Source organism: Emys orbicularis, chromosome 25, assembly GCF_028017835.1.
Source record: "Emys orbicularis isolate rEmyOrb1 chromosome 25, rEmyOrb1.hap1, whole genome shotgun sequence".
NCBI classification, from domain to species: Eukaryota; Metazoa; Chordata; order Testudines; family Emydidae; genus Emys; species Emys orbicularis.
Genome location: NC_088707.1, coordinates 15714170 through 15737411, shown reverse-complemented (window position 1 = coordinate 15737411; position 23242 = coordinate 15714170). Strand labels below are relative to the sequence as shown.

The window sequence follows — 23242 nt, the reverse complement described above, 5'->3', positions numbered from 1 at the left end:
GCCCTTGAACTGCAGACGCTCGGGAGCTGCCGGGGCCGGGTTCGTGCGGTGCAGCTTCAGGTGCGGGGCCGGGGCCGGGGCCGGGCTGGGGGGCGGCGGCGCAGCCTGGGCCCTAGGTGCCCTGGGCCTGGTGGTGTCGCTGTGGGGTGCCCTCATGGCCCCCCTTCGGCCTGGCTTTCCCTGGGGGGCCGGAGCCGGGAGTCCTGCTGGTCACCGCCGGGGCGGGGAGTCTGCGGGCTTGGCAAGTGTCCCCCCCGGCCTGGCTCCTTACTGCCCTGGCAGGTTCCCGCTTCCCTCCCAGCTCGGCAGCCTCCCGGGGGGTCCCCGCCCGCTCTGCTGTCGTGCCCATGGTGCAGTGCGCTGGTCGGCACATGGGCCCCTGCTCTGGGCCCGGTGCTGGAGTTGTGGTGGTTCAGTGCGGCTCGCACTAGAGCCGAGCGTGACTTGCTGGGTGCACTAGCCTGGCCCTGAATGGCTCCTGTGGTGCCATCGCCTCGCACTGACAGGGAGGTGCCCATACCCGGGTGCCACTCTGCATCGCTTCTGCTTGGGCCAGGGTGTGAGGTGGAAGGCTGCTCTCGCAGCTGACACGCAGGATTCTGAACCAGGGGACCTGAGTTCTGTTCCTGGCTCGGGACCTGAGCTGCCCTGTCACCTTGGCAGGCCAGGGTAGCTCTGTGCCTCAGTTTCCCCTTCTGTAGTGATGGTGGATGCTGCCCTTCCCCAGGGTTGTGTGGCTTACTGGGTGGTGCTGCATGGGCACAACTCCTGCTGGTGGCCTGTCTTCTCCTGGCTACCGAGGGCATGATTCAGGTCCAAGTGTGGTAAGCAAGTGAGCGAAGAGACAGACTTATGTGACTAGCCCAGCGATGCTGCCTGGATCCCAGCGCACCTGCTTGGTGTCTCCTGTCCTGTCCCTAGTGGGCACGCTCTGCCAAAACTGGCCTCTCCCTGGCACCCTCCACCTCGCTTATCTTGGGGCGGGTGTGACCATGGTGTTACTATGTGGGATGAGATGATGCTAGCCCCCTCCATAAGGGCCCTGTGGCCCAGCTGGGTCTCCATGGCTAAAGGAGGTTGGATGTACAACAGGCAAACGAGCGCATTAGCCATTGCATTAGGAATCGAGGGCTTTCTACCGTGCCGTGGCTAGGGAAGGGTGGCGCTGTCTTCTCCCACACTCAGGCTTCCCCTCGCTAGGTCCCAGTAAAATCCAGAGCCGTGTCTCCACCAGGAGTTTGGGCTAATGCAGGCAGCTCTCTCCTCGTACCGCCACACCCACTGTCCCTTCCCTGCTTGGTGGCTGTGCCCTGGCTCAGTGGGCCCGTCATGCCCCTGGCGTGTGGACAAGCTGCCTTGGACTGGACCTGGAATGGCCCAGGCAGGTTGCTGTGAGGCCGAGCTGTGTGGCCAGCATTTTCTGGAGTGAGGGTGAGGTTTGTTGAGGGACTCAGCTGTTTGCACCAGGCTCTGACTTCCATCTTTCTAGTTTTGCTTCCCTATCTGGCTTCCCCTCCTCTGTCATGGGGTTTTGTTTCCTTCACAGCCGGTACCGGGTGCAAACTCAGCCATGTGAGTGAAGTAAGAGGAACTGGTGTAGGCAACTCCCCCGCCCCCAGCTCCAGTGCACTCGCTAGGATCTTTATTGCACGCATGGACAGCACGCTACATGAGCTGTAAACACCATGTGCTACTTTCGCTGTAAATGCTGTTACAGGTCTCCGAGGGCAAGGGGCAGCTCGGGTTAGGGAGCGCTATGGGACGCGCACGCGCCAGAGGCTCCTTTGCACAATCTAGGCGGGCATGTGGGGGCGGGTCCAGAATGCACGTGTATCTAGGGGTGGGAAGCAGCAGCGGGGCGGGGGGAGAGACAGGAAGGTCCTTTGCTTGTGTCTGTGTGTCATGTGCCCACGGGAAGGCACTTCTGGGCGTGCTTGGGCTGAGAGGCACGTAGCCCTCCACAGGTGGGAATTGACCCCTACCCTGGGGAGGCATTATCCCCTGGCAGATGGGGAAACTGAGGCCAAGGGAGGGAACTTGTCCCTGGTCACCCAGCAGGTCAGTGGTGAGCTGGCAATGGGAGACGGGTCCTGGCCCCCAGCTCTGTGCAGGGATGGCTTCTTTCCTGCTAAAGCCATGGGAGCTGAGCTCCTGGCAGAGTCCCGAGGATTGCAAGGAGCTGAGGTTCAGCACGTGCCCTGTTCCCACCATGGGCTTAGGAAATCTGCCCAGAGCCAGACCCGCTTTGCTGCCCCTTACCAAGCCCCCATTGTCTAGGGGGCACAGAAGGGATTGGGAGCCAGTTTGGTCCCCAGTTCTGCCATTGACTGGCTGCCTGAACTTAGCCCACTCGCAATCCCTCTCTGTGCCTCAGTTTCCCCACGTGTAAAATGGGGCTCCCCCTCCTGTGGCTAGGCGCTGCAGTTTCAGTGCAGCCTGTCTCGGGGTGGGGGGGGTGAGATCTGCCGTGAAAGGCTGCTGAGCCGCCAGGGCTCGCACTCTCAGGCTCGGCGATAACATCGGTGATGAGCAGGGCGGGGGGGTTAGCTAACCACACCGTCACCCAGAGCCTCGCACCCAGTCCGTGGTGGCTGCTCTCCCACAAGTGCTTATCGCCCCTGTCTGGCTGTGACCTGCCTCTCCTGCCTGCTGACAAGAGCGCTGGGCTGGAGGCGGTGGGGGATCCAGAATCAGACTCCCAGGCCTGGCTGGCAGGCGGGGGGGAAGCGAGAGCGTGTGCGGGGGGGCCTGCTCTTGCCGGTAGGTGTCTGACTCCCAGCCGCTCTGGTACCTGGCGCAGAGCCCTCCCCGCTGGTGCGGGTCTGTCCCCGTGTTGGCGCGGAGCAGCCCTGGTGCTGGGCCCAGGCTCTCCAGGCTGAGTTGGCTGCTGGGGGCCAAGGGTGCAGCATTGCAGGCGCAGAGGGGGACTTGCGGGGTGAGAGGCCCAGTGCCAGGGGGTTGCTCTCCTGGGGGGAGGGGATCTGGCCCTGGTTTGCCCCGTGAGCAAACACCGAGCTGTCTACGCAGCGGCGCTGTGTGTGTGTGCGCGTGGGGTGGGGTGGGGGGGACAGGACAGAACTGCGTCTGCTCCGCTCAGCTGCTGGGGGTCTGTAGTCCCCCAGCAGGCTGAGCCGTCCCCGTGGGCTGTGGCATGAGGTGAGGGCCGCGTGCAGGGCTCCTGCACCGCCAGACGATGCTATCTGGGAGCTGCGGCTGAGGGTTGCATCTCGTGGTTACAGTGCATGAGGCGAACGCTGCTAGAGGCTCAAGCAGCTGCTGGAGCCAGGTGAAGGGGCAGGCACACGTCTCCATGCCCACGGGCAGGGGCCGGGTGAGACGCCTCCTCCCACCCCTGATGGAGGCAAGCGAACCCTGATCTCTGTCCCAGCAGGACTCTGCGGGGGGGCCCCTGTGCTTTGCTGATGGGAGGGGCGGCTGGGAGCAGGATGGGACAAGGATTCCCTGGCCGCATGGAGTGACACTCCTGCAGCTCTGGTGGGCTGGCAGGGGGTGGGGGCGTGCTCTGGGCAGTGTCGTCAGGCCTGGCCCAGCCAATGCTGGGGCTCTGGTTCCAGGATCGAGAGCACTGGGGAGCAGGGGGAGATCGGGGAGACGAGTCATGGCTCTGGGCCAGGCCTGCTCAGCGCTATCCCACACCGCACCACACCCCCTGTCTCTGAGGGCCTTCCCGGGGGGGGGGGGGGGGTGAGTGACGCCTGTCCCCCTGTTCAGGGCTCGTCTCTTGAATTCAGGCAGGTGGAGATGTTCCCCGCCTGACCCAATGGGCACTTGGCTCTGCCTGCCATGGGGGGGGGGGCGCCATGAACACAGTGCGGAGGGGGGGGGGGTTGATTTCCAACCCCCCCCCCCATAAGTTCTGTCCAGGGGACACCTGTACCGAGCAAATTGTAGCCACCTCTCCCTGCTGGCAGGCGTGCGGGTGTGAGCGCTTCCCCGGGCCCCAGCGGCGCTACAGGAACATACTGAGCTGTGTGTGCCCACACTGCCCGCCCACCCACCTGCCCTCTCAGCACCTCCCTGGTCTCAATACAAACCCTGCCTGGCCGGCCTGTGGGCCTGTGCCATGGTTACACGTGGGACCCAGCCTAGCGGGACCCATGGCTGAGTGGCAGTGGGCCTGGTTCACCCAGGTGTGACTCCAGAGTCACCTGCAGCAGGCAGGGAGTGTGGCTAGTCTCTTCCAGCCCGAACAAGCCGTCCGGCCCCTCCCTGGGTGGGGTCATGGTCCTTGTCAGCTCACAGCAGGGCAGGAGAGGGCTGTGGGCCGGAATAGGACTCCAGAGTCCTGGCTCTGTGTATTAAGCACTGGCCTGCACTGCTCTAGCTCAAAGCGGCTGTGAAGCCGGGGGGAGGAGGGGGCAGACGCGTCTCGGACAGGCCCAGCTGCTTCCCAGGCTGTTGTGCCCTGATACACGGCTCGCGTTTCCGCCTCTCTGCTGCATCCGTGTTTCTGCTGGCCTGTGGCCAGATCCCCACTGGAGCCGCAGCGCTGGGGGAGGGGGCCAGGCTGAAGCTCTTATCGGCCTGGACTTTGGGCCGTGGGGCTGGTTTGGTCACTGATCCCCTCCCAGGGCTGGTTCCCAACAGCGAGGGGGCGGAGGCTGCTGCCAGGTCCTAGCCCTCTCCAGCTGAACCCTGCATCGCGCCAGCAGCTCTGAGCAGCGTAAGGCGGCAGTGTGGCCTGTGGGGGCTTTCCCCGGGCGCGGTTGGGCACGAGGCAGTGTCACAACAGGGGCAGCTGCTGTGCTGGTGGGTTCCGGCTGGAGAGGAGCGGGAGGGACAGCCGGTGTGACACCGCACCTGAACCACAGCCCCCACCCCCAGCGCTGGGACCCGCTGGTCCAACCAGCTGCTCAGTGCAGCCGTGGGGTCGCCAGCGCAGCCAGGGCCCTCACCTAGAAGCAGGCTGGTGCCAGAGAACAGCTTCCAGAGGGGGCGGGAGGCCCTGGCTGGGGAAGTGGCCTGCTGCGTTAGCTGGGGGATGGGGCTGGTGTTGTGGCTGCTTTTGTGCAGTGGGGCCTTCTGGTTCAGGGGTGGGGGCAAAGGTAAGTACTTACCCCCATTTTACAGATGGGGAAACTTAGGCACGGAGGCAGGGGAATGACTCCGCTTGTCCCTGGTTGCACAGCACGTCGGGAGCAGAGCCAGGGACAGAACCCAGGAGTCCTGCTTCCCTCCCCCCAGCTGTGTCTGGGGTTCTGCCGAGCCCCAAAGCCAGCTGGCGGCTCAGAGTTAAAGCCAGGTGCCCCAGGAGACGTGGTGGGATGAGGTGGCTGAGCAGCTGTTGGCTGGTCACTTGCAGGTTCTCGCCCCAAGGATGTGGTCGCTCGTGCCATTGTGGCTGGCGCTGTCCGGAGCGGTGGCCTCCCTGCGGTGCCCCGATGGGCGGCTGTGCCAGGGGCTTGACGTCTGCTGCCGGGATCCCGGAGGGGATGGCTACGCCTGCTGCCCCCCGTCTCTGGTGAGTGTCTGTGTCACGTCCCGGGCGAAGGCTATGGGCGGTGAAGGTCTCTCTGCCTGGGTTTCGCCCTCCCCGTGCCACTGGTGGTGGTGCCCCCCCGTGCAGAGCCAGCCGCTCTGGCCTGCGTGGAGCAAGCTCGCTGGGTCTCTGGCCAGCGCCCGAGTGCCCCAGCTGGCGGGACGCAGCAGGGGCTGAGCTGCTCTCGTGGCTGGGGGCAGCGAGGCTGAGGGGTGTGGAGGGAGTCGCTCCTGGGGACGGGAGGAAGGGCCCGGGTTGGGGGGAGCATTGTCATAACCTAGATCCCCGGCGGAAGCCGTGTTGCAGAACCTGGCTGTGATTTACTGCCCTGCTTGCCTCATCTGCTGCCCCACCCCGGCCTGCCGGGAAGCTGTGGTTAATCCTCCCGCACTGGGTGCTGGGGCCCTTCCCCCACGGGGGTGCAATCCAGTCCCTTTGTGCCCTCTGGAGCAGCCTGGGCCCACTGTCTGGGAGTGAACAGGGCTCCCTGCCCTGAGCTCTGCGTGCATGGGGGCAGCCCCTGGTCTAGACACCAGGGTTAAACCCCCAGCTGATAATGGGTAGAAACCGCCGAAGCTCAGGGGTCTCCTGCCCTGTCTCAGCTGCCCCGGCAGAGCTGGGCCCCCAACCAGGCCAGCCAAGGGGAAGGGACCTGCCCGCCAGCACCCTCCTGGTGGCACTGGTGCCCAATGTGGAAAGCAGCCATGTCTGTGCCAGGTGCCCTTCCCAACCCGGGCTGTGAGCGCTTGCTGTACACCTCCCCCACTGAGAGCCCAGCACCTCTGGGGTGGGATCTGGGGGTGTTTGAGGGCCTGCCCAAGGCAGTTTAGTCTGGCTGCCCCCAAGCCATGACTCAGCCCCCCTGCTCTGACCAGGAGCCAGCGGGTGATTTTGGGGGCCATTGTGCTCTGGGCTCCCTGCACTGCATCCCCCTCACCCTCTGCCTCCTTCACCAGGGCTCCCTGCCCTCCCTGCCTATGACCCAGGCCAGCAGCGTGGCCAAGCCTGCTGGGCCCATGTGCCCCGATGGGACCCAGTGCCCCGCGGAATACAGCTGCCTGCGCACGTCGGCCGGCTCCTTCAGCTGCTGCCCATTGTCGGAGGTAAGCGCCTTGCCCGGGGGGTGGGGGCCTCCAGCTTGTACTTGGGATGTGAGCGGCTGTACCCACAGTCCCATGGGGGGCTGCCGGGCTGGGCCATTCTCCCCAGAGAGCTTCCTGGCCAGCTGCCAGGCTGGTTCAGGCCCTGCCTGTAGGCATGGTGGGGGGAGAGGGGTCTCCCCTGGTGGGCAGTGGAAATACCTTCCACCCAGGGCATAGTTACACTGTGGAACTCCCTACTGCAGGCCGTCACTGAGACCAAGAAGGGATTGGCTGTTTCTGTGGGTCCCAGGGACATCCCGAGTTGTCACCGTTGCTGCTAGCACAGACTGGAGCTCAGACCTTCTTCGGGGCTTCAGCCCGACTCTGATTAGGATGAGGCCTTCCTGGGGGGCCAGATTATCCCACAGCTACTACTGTGGGGCTTCTTGGTTCACCTGGGGCTGGCCCCTGCTGCAGACAGGACATGGGGCTGGCTGGTCCGTGGTGCCCATGTGGGAGTAGAAGGCGTGGGGGCGGTACAGTGCCAGGAGTTACCGGCTGCAGAGTGGATTGTAGGGCACAGCTGTGGCTCTCCCCTGGTCCTGCTCTCCTGCTTGGCCAAGGGCTGGGTGTTTTCCTTTTGACCCCACCACATCCCCCCAGCCCAGGACAGCCTGGTGCTGCCCAACTGCGTGTCCTTCCTCTAGTGGAGTGGGCAGCGTTTGTTCTGGCCTGGGGGAAGCAGCCCTTCTCCAGTGCTTAGAACCGGGGGTCTCAGGACCCCTGGCTTCTGTTCCCCATCCTCTGCCACCGAGTCCTGTCCCCTCACTGTGCCTCAGTTTCCCCATGTGGGGGGATACTGTTGGGGTCAAGGGGTTGGAGCTGCTTGGTGCTGGTGTCCATCTGCCTTGGGTGCATTCCCGTGGCCCATGTGGCTGCTCCCAGCCCCCGTCGCCTGTCCTGGGGTTCAGGGATATGCTGGCTGTGCCACCCAGAGCCATCTCCTCTGTCTCTCCTCAGGCCGTCGCCTGCGCCGACGGGCATCACTGCTGCCCCCGGGGCTCCCACTGCAGTGCCAACGGCAAATCCTGCTTTGTGCTCCCAGGTATGGGGCCGGAGGTGGGGTCGGGGGGACCGACATGCCCTCCGGGTGTCCTGGGCCCCTGCGTCCGAGCGTGGATGCTGTACGACACAAGGGGACCCTGTTGGCACTGAGCCTCTGGCCCTGGGTCTGGTGCCGACCGGGCTCTGCCCAATGCCAGGAGTTCTGCCCAGTGCCCAGCAGCTCATGACGCCCTCTAGCGGCCACGCCACGTGCCTGGCTGCACTGGTGCGGGAGGGCTTGGCTGCTTGTCCTCCAGCTGTTGGATTGTGGGGGGCAGAGTCTGTAGCAGGAGGTTTCCCATAGTACTGGGGGGCAGGGGCTGGTGGATTCCCCTCCCCAGGTCCCAGTGGGTCTTGGACTCCCCCGGGGAGGGCTCTGGAGCAAGAGACTCCACCAGCTCACCAGAAGGTGCCAGCTGGAGCTGCTTGCTTGCCCGGGTGGTGTCTGCCGAGTGGCTCTGCCTGCGGCGAGGGGTTGAGGAAAGAGCTGCCCTGGCTTCTCCCTGCTGAGTGCCAGGCGCTGGCCGTGCTCTTGGCAGGTCTCCCAGCCGCTGGTGCTGTCCAGTGCCCTGATGGCGAATCAGAGTGTCCCAATGAGTCCACCTGCTGCATGATGCCCACTGGCTCCTGGGGGTGCTGCCCCATGCCACAGGTACCAGATGGCAGGAAGAGGGCTTGGGAGGTGGGGGGGGGGGGTTGTGCAGGGAGCCCAGCGCTGAGATATAGGGGACCGTGGGGGAGAAGGGCTGGGATGCAGGGGGCTGTGGGTTGGCTGGGGGGCAGAGCTGGGATACAGGGAGCCATGGATAGGTGGGTGGCAGGGCTTGGATATGGAGGTCCATGGTTCGGTTGGGGGTGCAGGGGTGGGCCTGGGATACAGGAGGCTGTGGGTTGGCAGGGGTGGGGCTGGGATACAGGGGACCATGGGTTGGCCGGGGGGGGGGGGCAGGACTCGTATACAGGGGGCCGTGGGTAAGGGTTGGTTCTGTGCCAAGCCCAGGGCGAGGCGCTGGTGTGAGGGTGTGCTGGGGGTCGACCTGGGTGCCATGTGGGTCGAGGAGGGGGGCCAGGCGGAGCTGGCCTGGGGGCCGGCGAGAGAGGGAGCTGGGGGAGTTGCTGGCTCCCCTCTCTGCTCTGCCACGCCCCATATCTCTGGCAGGCCGCCTGCTGCGCGGACAAAGTGCACTGCTGCCCCCATGCCACCACCTGTGACCTGGAACATGCCCGCTGCCTCTCAGCCGCTGGGGAGCAGCCCCTGGGCAGCAAGGTGCCGGCCCAGAAGCGAGCGCCGTGGCAGGGAGTGCCAGGTACTGCATGGCCAGGGGGTGGGGAGCGGTCCTACGGGAGCAGGCTGGAGGGCCTGGGCTCCCCGTGCCGTGTGGTGTCCTCTGCGTTGGGCCCCACACCCTGGCTGGAGGAGTGAGCCAGCCCCTTGTCTAGGGGGTGCTGTGCTACGGGCACTGCCCTGGCCTAAACCCCTGGGCAGCCCCCTGCCCCGCATCATCATGGAAGACACTCTTTACAGGGCTGCTCGGGCAGCCAAGACGGCCCTGGGATCCTGGGTGGTGGGGTGTGTGTGTGGGGGGAGGGGGGTGGGAGTTGTACAGCCAGGGTCTGCTTCCCTTCCTGTGCGCTGTTAGACATCAGCCATGCCACCCCCAGAGGTGGCTGCATTGCAGTGGTGGATGTGCTGTGTACATTCAGTAGGACACCCCCCGGCTGCTCTGTGAAGAGGAGTCGGGTACCGAGAGCAATGGCTACCCCCAGAGCTGGGTTGAGAGCTCACCCCATGCGGAGGCACAGCCCCCATGGTAGGAGGTGCCCCCAAGCCTGCTCCAGGGGCCCTACCTGCAGCCGGTGCAGAGGCCTGTGGGGTGGCAGGTGGAGCAGCCGCTGGGGGGTGTTGGTCTGTGCCCCCCTGATCTCCCTTCCCCTGCCCTCCCCAGTCTCGCTCGGCGCAATCACCTGCCCTGACCACCGGTCAGCGTGTCCGGACGGCACCACATGCTGCCAGCTGCCCACCAGCCAGTACGGCTGCTGCCCACTGCAGAACGTGAGTGAGGATGGGGCGGGCAGGGCAGGGCGTGTGTTACGTGTGTCGTCTTCCCCCCGCCCCCCCAGGGTATTCTGTGAGCTGCCCATTCCCTCTGCCCCTCCTGGTGGTGTCCTAGGGCAGCCAGGCGCCTCCCATGACTTGGGATGTCTGTGCCCCACTGTGCCAGCCCCTTTTGGATTGATGCCTGCCCCATGGCACAGAGATGCTGCAGAGCCCGGTCTGGCATCCTGCGCCCCTGGGTGGGTTAAACCCAGCCCCCGCTACAACACCGCCCCGGCAGTGATGACGCGCCAGGCCTGTGGAGAGGAGAGAACCAGGCCGGGGGGGGGGGGGGGGAAGCAGGCTGCTGGGGCAGGGACACCCCCAGGTGGGCATCTCACTGCACATAACGGGGCACCTGGCACTCTGCGCCATGTCTCTCAGCAGGCGGCCAGCCAGACTGCGCTGCCGCTTGTCTCCTGCCTCGGGACTGGCACCAGCGATCTGCCCACACGGCCGCCTCCCCTGGTATCTGCCCCAGACTGGGCGTGACTCCCACCGGGAGGGGTCACCTCCCTGTGCTGAGCCTTGGGTGCCAGGTTCATGCCAGGCTGGGCAGGCGGGTTCCCTCAGGCTGCTCTGGGCATGTCAGAAGTTCCACTTGTTGGGCTCTGTCCCCTAGCTGGTCCTGCCCCCCCGAAGTGGCTGCTTTTCAGCACTGCTGGGCGCTGGGTGAGCCCAGGGAAGATGCTGTAGAAATGGCTGGGGCCTAGGGGGCTCTGCCAGCCAAGCTTCCGCCTGCAGGCGCCTCCTCGTGACGGGCTGGCGCTGAGCCCCGCCCCACCCCACCCCACCAGTGGCTCCTGCCCTGGGGCCCTGGCCGTACAATGGGTCTAACTGGGCCCGGGTTCTTCCCTGGCACTCCAGGCCGTGTGCTGCAGCGATCACCTGCACTGCTGCCCCCAGGGCACCACCTGCGACCTGCCCCACTCGAAATGTGCCTCGACACTGGGCCAGACGCAGCCTCTCACCCAGCTCCTGGACACCGCCGAGAGAGGTAGGAGGTGGGGGGAGGGGAAAGGGATGCTCTGATAATGCCCCACAGGTTCTGGGACCTTGCCACCCCCTTGGAGCAGCAGTGCCAGGTGGCTGGGGACCAGGGACCCTTCCCTTGGCAGTGGAGTGGCACAGCCCAGTGGGAGTGGAGAGAGGGAGCCGGACGCTGCCCCCAGGGCCTCCACCCGCTCACAGTGGGGTGGGCACTTCCCGAGGCTGCCCTGGGGCCACAAGCCCCACTGGGCCCCATCCTGTCACAGCCCAGAGGAAGGGTCCGGCTCTGATCACTGGGTCTCGCTCCCCAGCTCGAGAGGTTCCCTGCGACGAGCAGACCAGCTGTCCTGACGGCAACACCTGCTGCCGGCTGTCCACGGGGGCCTGGGGCTGCTGCCCCCTGGTGGAGGTGCGTAGGAGCGCGGGCTACAGGACACGGCTCTGGGGTGTCTCCTGTTGAGATCGGCTGCGGGCGGAGGGAGGGGCTCGGCCAGTGAGCACGTTCCGGGAGCAGGTGGGTGACGCGCAGAGGGAGCTGGCTAAGAGCTGCCCTTGCTCCCCTGCCCGCACCATGGTCCTGCTGCCCAAGGGGCCCCCCTAGAAGGCAGAGCAGGGCTGGGACTCCTCTGCGTAATTACCAGCCCGTAGCGGGGGGTACCCTGCTCCAAACCCTAGGGGTCTCTGACTGAGACGGGGCATTGTGGGTTGGGATTGAGGGGCCCCAGCAGAGCTGGGGTGCGGGAGAGCCCAGGACTGGAATAGCACCAGGGAGCCGCAGGGCTGCGGGTCTAGGCTGGCGGGCGCCCAGCGGAGGAGGGGAGTGGTGGGGCTGCGGGTCGGGGCTGGCGGGCCCCCAGTGGAGGAGGGGGAAGGGTGGGGCTGCGGGTCGCGGCTGGCGGGTGCCCAGCGGAGGAGGGGAGTGGTGGGGCTGCGGGTCGGGGCTGGGGGGCCCCCACTGGAGGAGGGGAGAGGTGGGGTTGGGGGGGCGCCCACTAGAGGGGAATGGCAGGGCTGAGGGGCCCCCAGTGGAGGAGGTGGAAGGTTGGGGCTGCGGGTCAGGGCTGGCGGGCGCCTAACGGAGGAGGGGAGTGGTGGGGCTGCGGGTCGGGGCTGAGGGGCCCCCAGTGGAGGAGGGGGAAGGGGGGGGCTGCAGGTCAGGGCTGGCGGGTGCCCCAGCGGAGGAGGGGAGTAGTGGGGCTGCAGGTTGTGGAGGAGGGGAGTGGTGGGGCTACGGCTTGGGGGAGAGGAGGGGAGTTGTGGGGCTGCGGGTCGGGGCTGAGAGGCCCCCACTGGAGGAGGGGAGAGGTGGGCTTGGGGGGGCGCCCACTAGAGGGGAATGGCAGGGCTGAGGGGCCCCCAGTGGAGGAGGTGGAAGGTTGGGGCTGTGGGTCGCGGCTGGCGGGCGCCTAACGGAGGAGGGGAGTGGTGGGGCTGCGGGTCGGGGCTGGCGGGCGCCCAGCGGAGGAGGGGGAAGGGTGGGGGCTGTGGGTTGGGGCTGGTGGGCCCCCAGCGGAGGACGGGAAAGGGTGGGGGCTGCGGGTGGGGGCTGGCGGGCGCCCAGCGGAGGAGGGGGAAGGGTGGGGCTTTAGTTCAGGGCTGGCGGGTGCCCCAGCGGAGGAGGGGAGTGGTGGGGCTGCAGGTCGTGGAGAAGGGGTGTGGTGGGGCTGCGGCTTGGGGCAGAGGAGGGGAGTGGTGGGGCTGTGGGTCGGGGCTGAGGGGCCCCCAGTGGAGGAGGGGGAAGGGTGGGGCTGCGGGTCAGGGCTGGCGGGTGCCCCAGCAGAGGAGGGGAGTGGTGGGGCTGCAGGTCGTGGAGGAGGGGAGTGGTGGGGCTGCGGGTCAGGGCTGAGGGGTGCCCAGTGGAGGAAGGGGGTGGTGGTGTGTGTTGTCGTTACTCATGCTGAGTCTCCTCCCCCCCGCCCAGGCCGTGTGCTGCGAGGACCACGTCCATTGCTGCCCCAAGGGACACACGTGCGACCCGGCGGGGGGCCACTGCCAGCCGCCCGCCGCCCCCATTCCCTGGCTGCAGAAAACCCCAGCACGAGTGCGAGCGCCCTCTACTGGCCGAGACGTGCAGTGCGACGAGCAGACCAGCTGTCCTGAAGGCAACACCTGCTGCCGGCTGGACACAGGGGCCTGGGGCTGCTGCCCCCTGGTGGAGGTGCGTAGGAGCGCGGGCTACAGGACATGGTCAAGTCTGAAGGGCCCTAGCGATGGTGGGGCTGTGGGTCGGGGTTGAGGGGGAGGGGCCCAGCAAAGAGGGGGAAGGGTGGGGCTGGCGGGCACCCAGCAGAGGAGGGGGAAGGGTGGGGCTGCGGGTCGGGGCTGGTGGGCCCCCAGCGGAGGAGGGGGAAGGGTGGGGCTGTGCGTCGGGGCTGGCGGACCCCCAGTGGAGGAGGCGGAAGGGTGGGGCTGCGGGTCGTGGCTGGCGGACGCCCAGCGGAGGAAGGGAGTGGTGGGGCAGCGGGTCAGGGCTGGCGGGCGCCCAGCGGAGGAGGGGAGTGGTGGGGCAGCGGGTCGGGGCTGGCGGGCACCCAGCGGAGGAGGGGGAAGGGTGGGGGCTGCTGGTCGGGGCTGGCGGGCCCCCAGCGGAGGAGGGGAGTGGTGGGGCAGCGGGTCGGGGCTGGCGGGCACCCAGCGGAGGAGGGGGAAGGGTGGGGGCTGTGGGTCGGGGTTGGCGGGCGCCCAGCGGAGGAGGGGAGTGGTGGGGCAGAGGAGGGGAGTGGTGGGGCTGTGGGTTGGGGCTGAGGGGCCCCCAGCGGAGGAGGGGGAAGGGTGGGGCTGCGGGTCAGGTCTGGCGGGCCCCCAGCGGAGGAGGGGAGTGGTGGGGCAGCGGGTCGGGGTTGGCGGGCGCCCAGCGGAGGAGGGGGAAGGGTTGGGGCTGCGGGTCGGGGTTGCGAAGCACCCAGCGGAGGAGGGGGAAGGGTTGGGGCTGCGGGTCGGGGTTGGCGGGCACCCAGCGGAGGAGGGGGAAGGGTGGGGGCTGTGGGTCGGGGTTGGCGGGCGCCCAGCGGAGGAGGGGAGTGGTGGGGCAGAGGAGGGGAGTGGTGGGGCTGTGGGTCGGGGCTGAGGGGCCCCCAGCGGAGGAGGGGGAAGGGTGGGGCTGCGGGTCAGGTCTGGCGGGTGCCCCAGCGGAGGAGGGGAGTGATGGGGCTGCAGGTCGTGGAGGAGGGGAGTGGTGGGGCTGCGGGTCAGGGCTGAGGGGTGCCCAGTGGAGGAAGGGGGTGGTGGTGTGTGTTGTCGTTACTCATGCTGAGTCTCCTCCCCCCCGCCCAGGCCGTGTGCTGCGAGGACCACGTCCATTGCTGCCCCAAGGGACACACGTGCGACCCGGCGGGGGGCCACTGCCAGCCGCCCGCCGCCCCCATTCCCTGGCTGCAGAAAACCCCAGCACGAGTGCGAGCGCCCTCTACTGGCCGAGACGTGCAGTGCGACGAGCAGACCAGCTGTCCTGAAGGCAACACCTGCTGCCGGCTGGACACAGGGGCCTGGGGCTGCTGCCCCCTGGTGGAGGTGCGTAGGAGCGCGGGCTACAGGACATGGTCAAGTCTGAAGGGCCCTAGCGATGGTGGGGCTGTGGGTCGGGGTTGAGGGGGAGGGGCCCAGCAAAGAGGGGGAAGGGTGGGGCTGGCGGGCACCCAGCAGAGGAGGGGGAAGGGTGGGGCTGCGGGTCGGGGCTGGTGGGCCCCCAGCGGAGGAGGGGGAAGGGTGGGGCTGTGCGTCGGGGCTGGCGGACCCCCAGTGGAGGAGGCGGAAGGGTGGGGCTGCGGGTCGTGGCTGGCGGACGCCCAGCGGAGGAAGGGAGTGGTGGGGCAGCGGGTCAGGGCTGGCGGGCGCCCAGCGGAGGAGGGGAGTGGTGGGGCAGCGGGTCGGGGCTGGCGGGCACCCAGCGGAGGAGGGGGAAGGGTGGGGGCTGCTGGTCGGGGCTGGCGGGCCCCCAGCGGAGGAGGGGAGTGGTGGGGCAGCGGGTCGGGGCTGGCGGGCACCCAGCGGAGGAGGGGGAAGGGTGGGGGCTGTGGGTCGGGGTTGGCGGGCGCCCAGCGGAGGAGGGGAGTGGTGGGGCAGAGGAGGGGAGTGGTGGGGCTGTGGGTTGGGGCTGAGGGGCCCCCAGCGGAGGAGGGGGAAGGGTGGGGCTGCGGGTCAGGTCTGGCGGGCCCCCAGCGGAGGAGGGGAGTGGTGGGGCAGCGGGTCGGGGCTGGCGGGCACCCAGCGGAGGAGGGGGAAGGGTGGGGGCTGTGGGTCGGGGTTGGCGGGCGCCCAGCGGAGGAGGGGAGTGGTGGGGCAGAGGAGGGGAGTGGTGGGGCTGTGGGTCGGGGCTGAGGGGCCCCCAGCGGAGGAGGGGGAAGGGTGGGGCTGCGGGTCAGGTCTGGCGGGTGCCCCAGCGGAGGAGGGGAGTGATGGGGCTGCAGGTCGTGGAGGAGGGGAGTGGTGGGGCTGCGGGTCAGGGCTGAGGGGTGCCCAGTGGAGGAAGGGGGGGTGGTGCGTGTTGTCGTTACTCATGCTGAGTCTCCTCCCCCCCGCCCAGGCCGTGTGCTGCGAGGACCACGTCCATTGCTGCCCCAAGGGACACACGTGCGACCCGGCGGGGGGCCACTGCCAGCCGCCCGCCGCCCCCATTCCCTGGCTGGAGAAAACCCCAGCACGAGTGCGAGCGCCCTCTACTGGCCGAGACGTGCAGTGCGACGAGCAGACCAGCTGTCCTGACGGCAACACCTGCTGCCGGCTGGACACAGGGGCCTGGGGCTGCTGCCCCCTGGTGGAGGTGCGTAGGAGCGCGGGCTACAGGACATGGTCAGGTCTGAGGGGCCCTAGCGATGGTGGGGCTGTGGGTCGTGGCTGGCAGGCGCCCAGCGGAGGAGGGGAGTGGTGGGGCTGCGGGTCGGGGTTGGGGAGCACCCAGCGGAGGAGGGGGAAGGGTGGGGCTGCGGGTCGGGGTTGGCGGGCACCCAGCGGAGGAGGGGGAAGGGTGGGGGCTGTGGGTCGGGGTTGGCGGGCGCCCAGCGGAGGAGGGGAGTGGTGGGGCAGAGGAGGGGAGTGGTGGGGCTGTGGGTCGGGGCTGAGGGGCCCCCAGCGGAGGAGGGGGAAGGGTGGGGCTGCGGGTCAGGTCTGGCGGGTGCCCCAGCGGAGGAGGGGAGTGATGGGGCTGCAGGTCGTGGAGGAGGGGAGTGGTGGGGCTGCGGGTCAGGGCTGAGGGGTGCCCAGTGGAGGAAGGGGGGGTGGTGCGTGTTGTCGTTACTCATGCTGAGTCTCCTCCCCCCCGCCCAGGCCGTGTGCTGCGAGGACCACGTCCATTGCTGCCCCAAGGGACACACGTGCGACCCGGCGGGGGGCCACTGCCAGCCGCCCGCCGCCCCCATTCCCTGGCTGGAGAAAACCCCAGCACGAGTGCGAGCGCCCTCTACTGGCCGAGACGTGCAGTGCGACGAGCAGACCAGCTGTCCTGACGGCAACACCTGCTGCCGGCTGGACACAGGGGCCTGGGGCTGCTGCCCCCTGGTGGAGGTGCGTAGGAGCGCGGGCTACAGGACATGGTCAGGTCTGAGGGGCCCTAGCGATGGTGGGGCTGTGGGTCGTGGCTGGCAGGCGCCCAGCGGAGGAGGGGAGTGGTGGGGCTGCGGGTCGGGGTTGGGGAGCACCCAGCGGAGGAGGGGGAAGGGTGGGGCTGCGGGTCGGGGTTGGGGAGCACCCAGCGGAGGAGGGGGAAGGGTGGGGCTTCGGGTCGGGGTTGGGGAGCACCCAGCGGAGGAGGGGGAAGGGTGGGGGCTGCGGGTCGGGGTTGGCGAGCACCCAGCGGAGGAGAGGAGTGGTGGGGCTGCGGGTCGGGGTTGGCGGGCGCCCAGCGGAGGAGGGGGAAGGGTTGGGGCTGCGGGTCGGGGTTGCGAAGCACCCAGCGGAGGAGGGGGAAGGGTTGGGGCTGCGGGTTGGGGTTGCCGGGCGCCCAGCGGAGGAGGGGGAAGGATTGGGGCTGCGGGTTGGGGTTGGCGGGCGCCCAGCAGAGGAGGGGAGTGGTGGGGCTGCGGGTCGGGGTTGACGGGCGCCCAGCGGAGGAGAGGAGTGGTGGGGCTGCGGGTCGGGGTTGGCGGGCGCCCAGCGGAGGAGGGGGAAGGGTTGGGGCTGCGGGTCGGGGTTGCGAAGCACCCAGCGGAGGAGGGGGAAGGATTGGGGCTGCGGGTCGGGGTTGGCGGGCGCCCAGCGGAGGAGGGGGAAGGGTTGGGGCTGCGGGTCGGGGTTGGCGGGCGCCCAGCGGAGGAGGGGAGTGGTGGGGCTGCGGGTCGGGGTTGACGGGCGCCCAGCGGAGGAGAGGAGTGGTGGGGCTGCGGGTTGGGGTTGACGGGCGCCCAGCGGAGGAGGGGGAAGGGTTGGGGCTGCGGGTCGGGGTTGGCGGGCGCCCAGCGGAGGAGGGGGAAGGGTTGGGGCTGCGGGTCGGGGTTGGCGGGCGCCCAGCAGAGGAGGGGAGTGGTGGGGCTGCGGGTCGGGGTTGCGAAGCACCCAGCGGAGGAGGGGGAAGGGTTGGGGCTGCGGGTCGGGGTTGGCGGGCGCCCAGCAGAGGAGGGGGAAGGATTGGGGCTGCGGGTCGGGGTTGCGAAGCACCCAGCGGAGGAGGGGGAAGGGTTGGGGCTGCGGGTCGGGGTTGGCGGGCGCCCAGCGGAGGAGGGGGAAGGATTGGGGCTGCGGGTTGGGGTTGGCGGGCGCCCAGCAGAGGAGGGGAGTGGTGGGGCTGCGGGTCGGGGTTGACGGGCGCCCAGCGGAGGAGAGGAGTGGTGGGGCTGCGGGTCGGGGTTGGCGGGCGCCCAGCGGAGGAGGGGGAAGGGTTGGGGCTGCGGGTCGGGGTTGCGAAGCACCCAGCGGAGGAGGGGGAAGGGTTGGGGCTGCGGGTCGGGGTTGCGAAGCACCCAGCGGAGGAGGGGGAAGGGTTGGGGCAGCGGGTCGGGGTTGGCGAGCACCCAGCGGAGGAGAGGAGTGGTGGGGCTGCGGGTTGGGGTTGCCGGGCGCCCAGCGGAGGAGGGGGAAGGATTGGGGCTGCGGGTTGGGGTTGGCGGGCGCCCAGCAGAGGAGGGGAGTGGTGGGGCTGCGGGTCGGGGTTGACGGGCGCCCAGCGGAGGAGGGGGAAGGGTTGGGGCTGCGGGTCGGGGTTGGCGGGCGCCCAGCGGAGGAGGGGGAAGGGTTGGGGCTGCGGGTCGGGGTTGCGAAGCACCCAGCGGAGGAGGGGGAAGGGTTGGGGCTGCGGGTCGGGGTTGGCGGGCGCCCAGCGGAGGAGGGGGAAGGGTTGGGGCTGCGGGTCGGGGTTGCGAAGCACCCAGCGGAGGAGGGGGAAGGGTTGGGGCAGCGGGTCGGGGTTGGCGGGCGCCCAGCGGAGGAGGGGGAAGGGTTGGGGCTGCGGGTCGGGGTTGGCGGGCGCCCAGCGGAGGAGGGGGAAGGGTTGGGGCTGCGGGTCGGGGTTGCGAAGCGCCCAGCGGAGGAGGGGGAAGGGTTGGGGCTGCGGGTCGGGGTTGCGAAGCACCCAGCGGAGGAGGGGGAAGGGTTGGGGCTGCGGGTCGGGGTTGGCGGGCGCCCAGCGGAGGAGGGGGAAGGGTTGGGGCTGCGGGTCGGGGTTGGCGGGCGCCCAGCGGAGGAGGGGGAAGGGTTGGGGCTGCGGGTCGGGGTTGCGAAGCACCCAGCGGAGGAGGGGGAAGGGTTGGGGCTGCGGGTCGGGGTTGGCGGGCGCCCAGCAGAGGAGGGGAGTGGTGGGGCTGCGGGTCGGGGTTGACGGGCGCCCAGCGGAGGAGAGGAGTGGTGGGGCTGCGGGTCGGGGTTGACGGGCGCCCAGCGGAGGAGGGGGAAGGGTTGGGGCTGCGGGTCGGGGTTGCGAAGCACCCAGCGGAGGAGGGGGAAGGGTTGGGGCTGCGGGTCGGGGTTGCGAAGCACCCAGCGGAGGAGGGGGAAGGGTTGGGGCTGCGGGTCGGGGTTGCGAAGCACCCAGCGGAGGAGGGGGAAGGGTTGGGGCTGCGGGTCGGGGTTGCGAAGCACCCAGCGGAGGAGGGGGAAGGGTTGGGGCTGCGGGTCGGGGTTGACGGGCGCCCAGCGGAGGAGAGGAGTGGTGGGGCTGCGGGTTGGGGTTGGCGGGCGCCCAGCGGAGGAGGGGGAAGGGTTGGGGCTGCGGGTCGGGGTTGGCGGGCGCCCAGCGGAGGAGGGGGAAGGGTTGGGGCTGCGGGTCGGGGTTGGCGGGCGCCCAGCGGAGGAGGGGGAAGGGTTGGGGCTGCGGGTCGGGGTTGCGAAGCACCCAGCGGAGGAGGGGGAAGGGTTGGGGCTGCGGGTCGGGGTTGGCGGGTGCCCAGCGGAGGAGGGGGAAGGGTTGGGGCTGTGGGTCGGGGTTGGCGGGCGCCCAGCGGAGGAGGGGAGTGGTGGGGCTGCAGATCGGGGTTGGGGAACACCCAGCGGAGGAGGGGGAAGGGTGGGTCTGCTGGTTGGGGTTGCGAAGCACCCAGTTGAGGAAGGGGGGGGGGGGTGCATGTTGTGGTCACACATGCTGAGTCTCCTGCCCCCGCCCAGGCTGTGTGCTGCCAGGACCACGTCCATTGCTGCCCCAAGGGATACACGTGCGACCCGGCGGGGGAGTGCCAGCAGGCTCTGCTCTCTGTGCCCTGGGCACCCAAGGCTCCAGCTCACATTATTGCCGCCGCCCAGAGCCGAGGCGTGAAGTGCAACCAGACGGTCAGCTGCGAGGATGGGCAGACCTGCTGCAAGAGCGGGATGGGCTCCTGGGCCTGCTGCCATCTGCCAAATGTGAGAGCTGTGCAGGTGCACTGCCCACCCCTGCCACTAGGTGTCCCCGAGGGGCACCGTAATGGGGTGGAGCGGGGTGAGGCCCTGGCTCCTCACAGCCATGTTTGTGCCCTGTGGCTGCGCTGTGCCCTTCCTCGCCCCTTGGCCTGAAGAAGGATGTCTCTAGGGCTTGAAGTGTGAGCCAGGACTCCTGGGTTCTGTCTCTGGCTCTGGGAGAGGAGTGGGGTCCGGTGGGTTAGAGCGGGTCGGGAGCCAGGACTCCTGGGTTCTGTCTCTGGCTCTGGGAGAGGAGTGGGGTCCGGTGGGTTAGAGCGGGTCGGGAGCCAGGACTCCTGGGTTCTCTCTCCGGCTCTGGGAGAGGAGTGGGGTCCGGTGGGTTAGAGCGGGTCGGGAGCCAGGACTCCTGGGTTCTGTCTCTGGCTCTGGGAGAGGAGTGGGGTCCGGTGGGTTAGAGCGGGTCGGGAGCCAGGACTCCTGGGTTCTCTCTCCGGCTCTGGGAGAGGAGTGGGGGCTGGTGGGTTAGAGCAGTGGTTTTCAGACTGAGTCATGACCCAGAATTGGGTTACAGCGGCTCTGGTCAGTACCGCCGACTGGGCCGTTAAAAGTCCCATTGGTGGTGCTGCCCGGCTAATGCAGGCTAGTGCCTACCTGTTCCGACACCGTGCTGTGCCCCAGAAGTGACCAGCAGCAGGTCCGGCTCCTAGGTGGGGGCGCCAATGGGAGCTGGGTGGTGGTGCCTGTGAGCGAGAGCTGCATGGAGCTGCTTGCGCACCTCCACCTAGGAGCCAGGCCTGCTGCTGGCCGTTTCCGGGTTGCAGCGCAGTCCGTGGTGCCAGGACAGGCAGGAAGCCTGCCTTAGCACCCCTGCTGACCAGGAGCTGCCTGCGGTAAGCCTGTGCCCCAGCCCTGAGCCCCACCCAAACCCAGAGCCCCTTCCTGCACCCCAAACCCCTCATCCCCAGCCCCACCCCAGAGCCTGCACCAAGCCCTGCACCCCAACCTCCTGCCCCAGCCCTGAGCCCCCACGATCCCCTCAGTCCCAGCCCCACCCCAAAGCCCTCACCCCTGCAACCCAACCCTCTGCCTGAGCCCCTCTCAAACCCCTCATCCCCAGCTCGGTTGGGTCACGGGCATCAACAATTTTCTTCAACTGTGTTGCCAGAAAAAAAGTTTGAAAACCACTGGGTTAGTGTGGGTGTGGGGAGGGAGGGCTGGTGGGTTAGCGTGGGGGGAGGAGTTAAGAGACTCCTGGGTTCTCTCCCTGGCTGTGGGAGGGTGGTGGGGTGTAGGGGGGGGAGGGGTCAGGAGCCAGGGCCCCTGGGTGACACCCTGCGGGCCTTGCCAGGCTGCTCTGTCTCTGCTCGGTGCTGGCTAACCCCTCTTTCCCCAGGCTGTGTGCTGTGAGGATCACCAGCACTGCTGCCCATGGGGCTACACCTGCAACCTGGCCACACAGAGCTGTGAGAAGCACCAGGCCGGGCAAGTGCTGCCCGTGGACCTGAGCCTCTCTGCCTCCCTGCTGCCTGCCAGCCCGGAGCCCAGCAACGACGTGACCTGCGACGCCCAGCACTACTGCCATGCCCACCAGACCTGCTGCAAGGCTGTCTCGGGCGCCTGGGCTTGCTGCCCCTACCACTGGGTGAGGGGCGGGCGTAGTGGGACCCCAGGGGGGAGAGGTGCTGGCTGCCCCGGAGCAGCACAGAGCCCTGCAGCTCACGGCTCCAACATCTGCCCAGCCCCTCCCGCTGGCTGCCTGCTGCAGACCCTGGACCTCGGCCCCTCCCAGCTGCTGCCCTCCCATCCATCTGCCTGCTGTGGCCTCGGGCCCCCCAGCCATGCTGTGCCCAGGGCTGGAGGTCATTCTACAGGCCGGGCCCCTGGCAGGGGAACCAGGGGGAAGTTGGGGGGACTGTGACCTGCCCCAGCTGCTCCCTCTCCGGGGGCCCCCTCTATGCTCCAGCCCGGCTGCCCCCAGCAGACAGTAACATGCCTCTCGTTTCTCCGCAGGGCTCCTGTTGCTCCGACATGCGCCACTGCTGCCCCTTTGGCTACCGCTGCTCCAAGTCGGGCCTCGACTGCAAGCGGCGCTGGCTCCTGCGTTGGGACGCCGGCGCCGCCCGGCCCCACCGCCTGCTGTGAGGTGGCTGTGCCCACAGTGAGGGGGCAGTGGGGATTGCTCTGGCCCCTCAGTCTGTCTCACTTCCAGCCTCAGGGCCCTATTCTCTGGCTGCCCCAGGGCATACAGGCCCTATTCGCTGCAGGACCTGTCCCACCCAGCCCCCCTGGAGCTAAGTACGTGGGGCTGAGCCCCCCCCCCCGCCGTGAGAGTTTAACCCCGGACACAGCAGTGGGGGTGCACGCATTCGGGTGCTTCGTCCTCTGCTCCCCTTGCTACTGCCACCCCCAAAGGTCCCGCGGGCACCAGGAGTGGCCCTTTCCTGCTGGAGGCCTGAAGGTTAAGGGTCCCCCCTGCCCCTACTCTAGGCTCTTCTGTTGCCGGGGCCTTGAAGCTGGGCTGGGCTGGGCCAGGCCCTGCTTCCCCACCACCTGGGAGCCAGGTGCCTGCGCTAGGGCCAGGGAAGCTGGGCTGCTTTGCTTTCTACACTCCTGGGGGCATCTGTATCTCCCTACATTTCTCCTGGGCACTCAGGCCCCTCCCTGCGTCCTGGATGGGGCAGGCAGCGGGGCGGGGGGAGGGCACTGCAGCATCTGGCTCCTGGCGCCCTACCTCAGTCCCTGAATGTGCATTGCCCTGAGCTCGTGCCTGCATTGTCCGCTGGGCACTATGCAGGAGCATGTCCTTATTCTAGCCCCCCTGTTCTAGGGGTCTCGGCAATGCCCAGCTGCTGCCCCCCTCACAGCTGCCCCCAGGGCTGGACTGGCACCAGGCCCTCTGGTCACCAGCTCCCTTGCCTCTAAGCGTGCCCCACCTGTGGCTGGAGCCTGGGCCGGGAATTGGGGGCCTGGTGCCATTAGGGCTGAAGTGGCTGGAAGAGCGTGAGAACCAATAAAGGGTGTGGAGGAAGGTGCTGACGTCAATCCTGTCTCCTTCCCCCAGCCAAGGGGGCCGTGCCACCAGCGTGAACATCTCCCCGCTGCCCCTAGCCTGGACTCCAGGGCCCCGCCTTGCCCTCCCTTCTCTTCCTTAGAACACAGCTGTCCCTCCTGTGCCCCCTGGCATGCAGCTGTGGCCCATCCAGCCAAGTGGGGAGCACTGGGGCCTGGGCCCACGGCCTGCCCTGGGCAGTGATTGGGGGCAAAGCGGCTGCTCTGAGGTTCTGCCTTGCAGGAGAATTGCACAAAACCACCTGCCAGCCTGCTCTGGGCAGCTGCCAGGTGTTATTCTGAGCCCAGCTTTGCTTTAATTTAAATGGGGCCAGAGGGGGGCAGGCTCAGGTGCTGCTGCCAGCCCAGAGCAGCATTGCACAGCCACCCACTGGGTACCCACCTGCCAGGGGGGCCCTGCTTTTGCATTCCAGCAGGCCGTACAGCCCTGGCACTCTTGCTCGTCCCGGGCCCAGCCTGGCCCACGTTGCTGCTATGCAGGCCCCAAGCAGGGGGAAGGAGCCGTCTGCACTGAGCAAGTGTCCCTCAAATCGGCTGTCCAGCAATAACCACCCCTGAGCCAAGTATGGGCCCAGCCCTGGAGCTAGGCCCCGCCTAGCATTGCACCTGGGAGCTGCCAGGCAGTGCACATGGAGGAACCAGCCG

General features: G+C 68.5%; 1 protein-coding gene across 1 annotated transcript; it reads left to right on the top strand.

Annotated features, from left to right (window-relative positions):
- GRN (granulin precursor) lies at positions 1 to 22561 on the top strand. Its single transcript, XM_065422579.1, has 16 exons — positions 1 to 60; positions 5324 to 5482; positions 6457 to 6603; positions 7603 to 7687; positions 8226 to 8338; positions 8846 to 8993; positions 9633 to 9739; positions 10649 to 10778; positions 11083 to 11180; positions 12693 to 12929; positions 14045 to 14281; positions 15294 to 15530; positions 16034 to 16270; positions 19298 to 19531; positions 20922 to 21170; positions 21539 to 22561. Exons 2-16 carry the CDS (start codon positions 5339 to 5341, stop codon positions 21668 to 21670), a joined length of 2535 nt encoding a protein of 844 aa, XP_065278651.1. The 5' UTR covers positions 1 to 60; positions 5324 to 5338; the 3' UTR covers positions 21671 to 22561.
- The last annotated feature ends 681 nt before the right edge of the window (positions 22562 to 23242 follow it).

Coding starts and splice junctions, on each gene's coding strand:
- GRN (XM_065422579.1), top strand. CDS start 5,339: ATGTGGTCGCTCGTGCCATTGTGGCTGGCGCTGTCCGGAGCGGTGGCC. Junction 9,740..10,648: donor GCTGCTGCCCACTGCAGAAC/GTGAGTGAGGAT, acceptor CTGGCACTCCAG/GCCGTGTGCTGCAGCGATCA. Junction 10,779..11,082: donor CCTGGACACCGCCGAGAGAG/GTAGGAGGTGGG, acceptor CTCGCTCCCCAG/CTCGAGAGGTTCCCTGCGAC.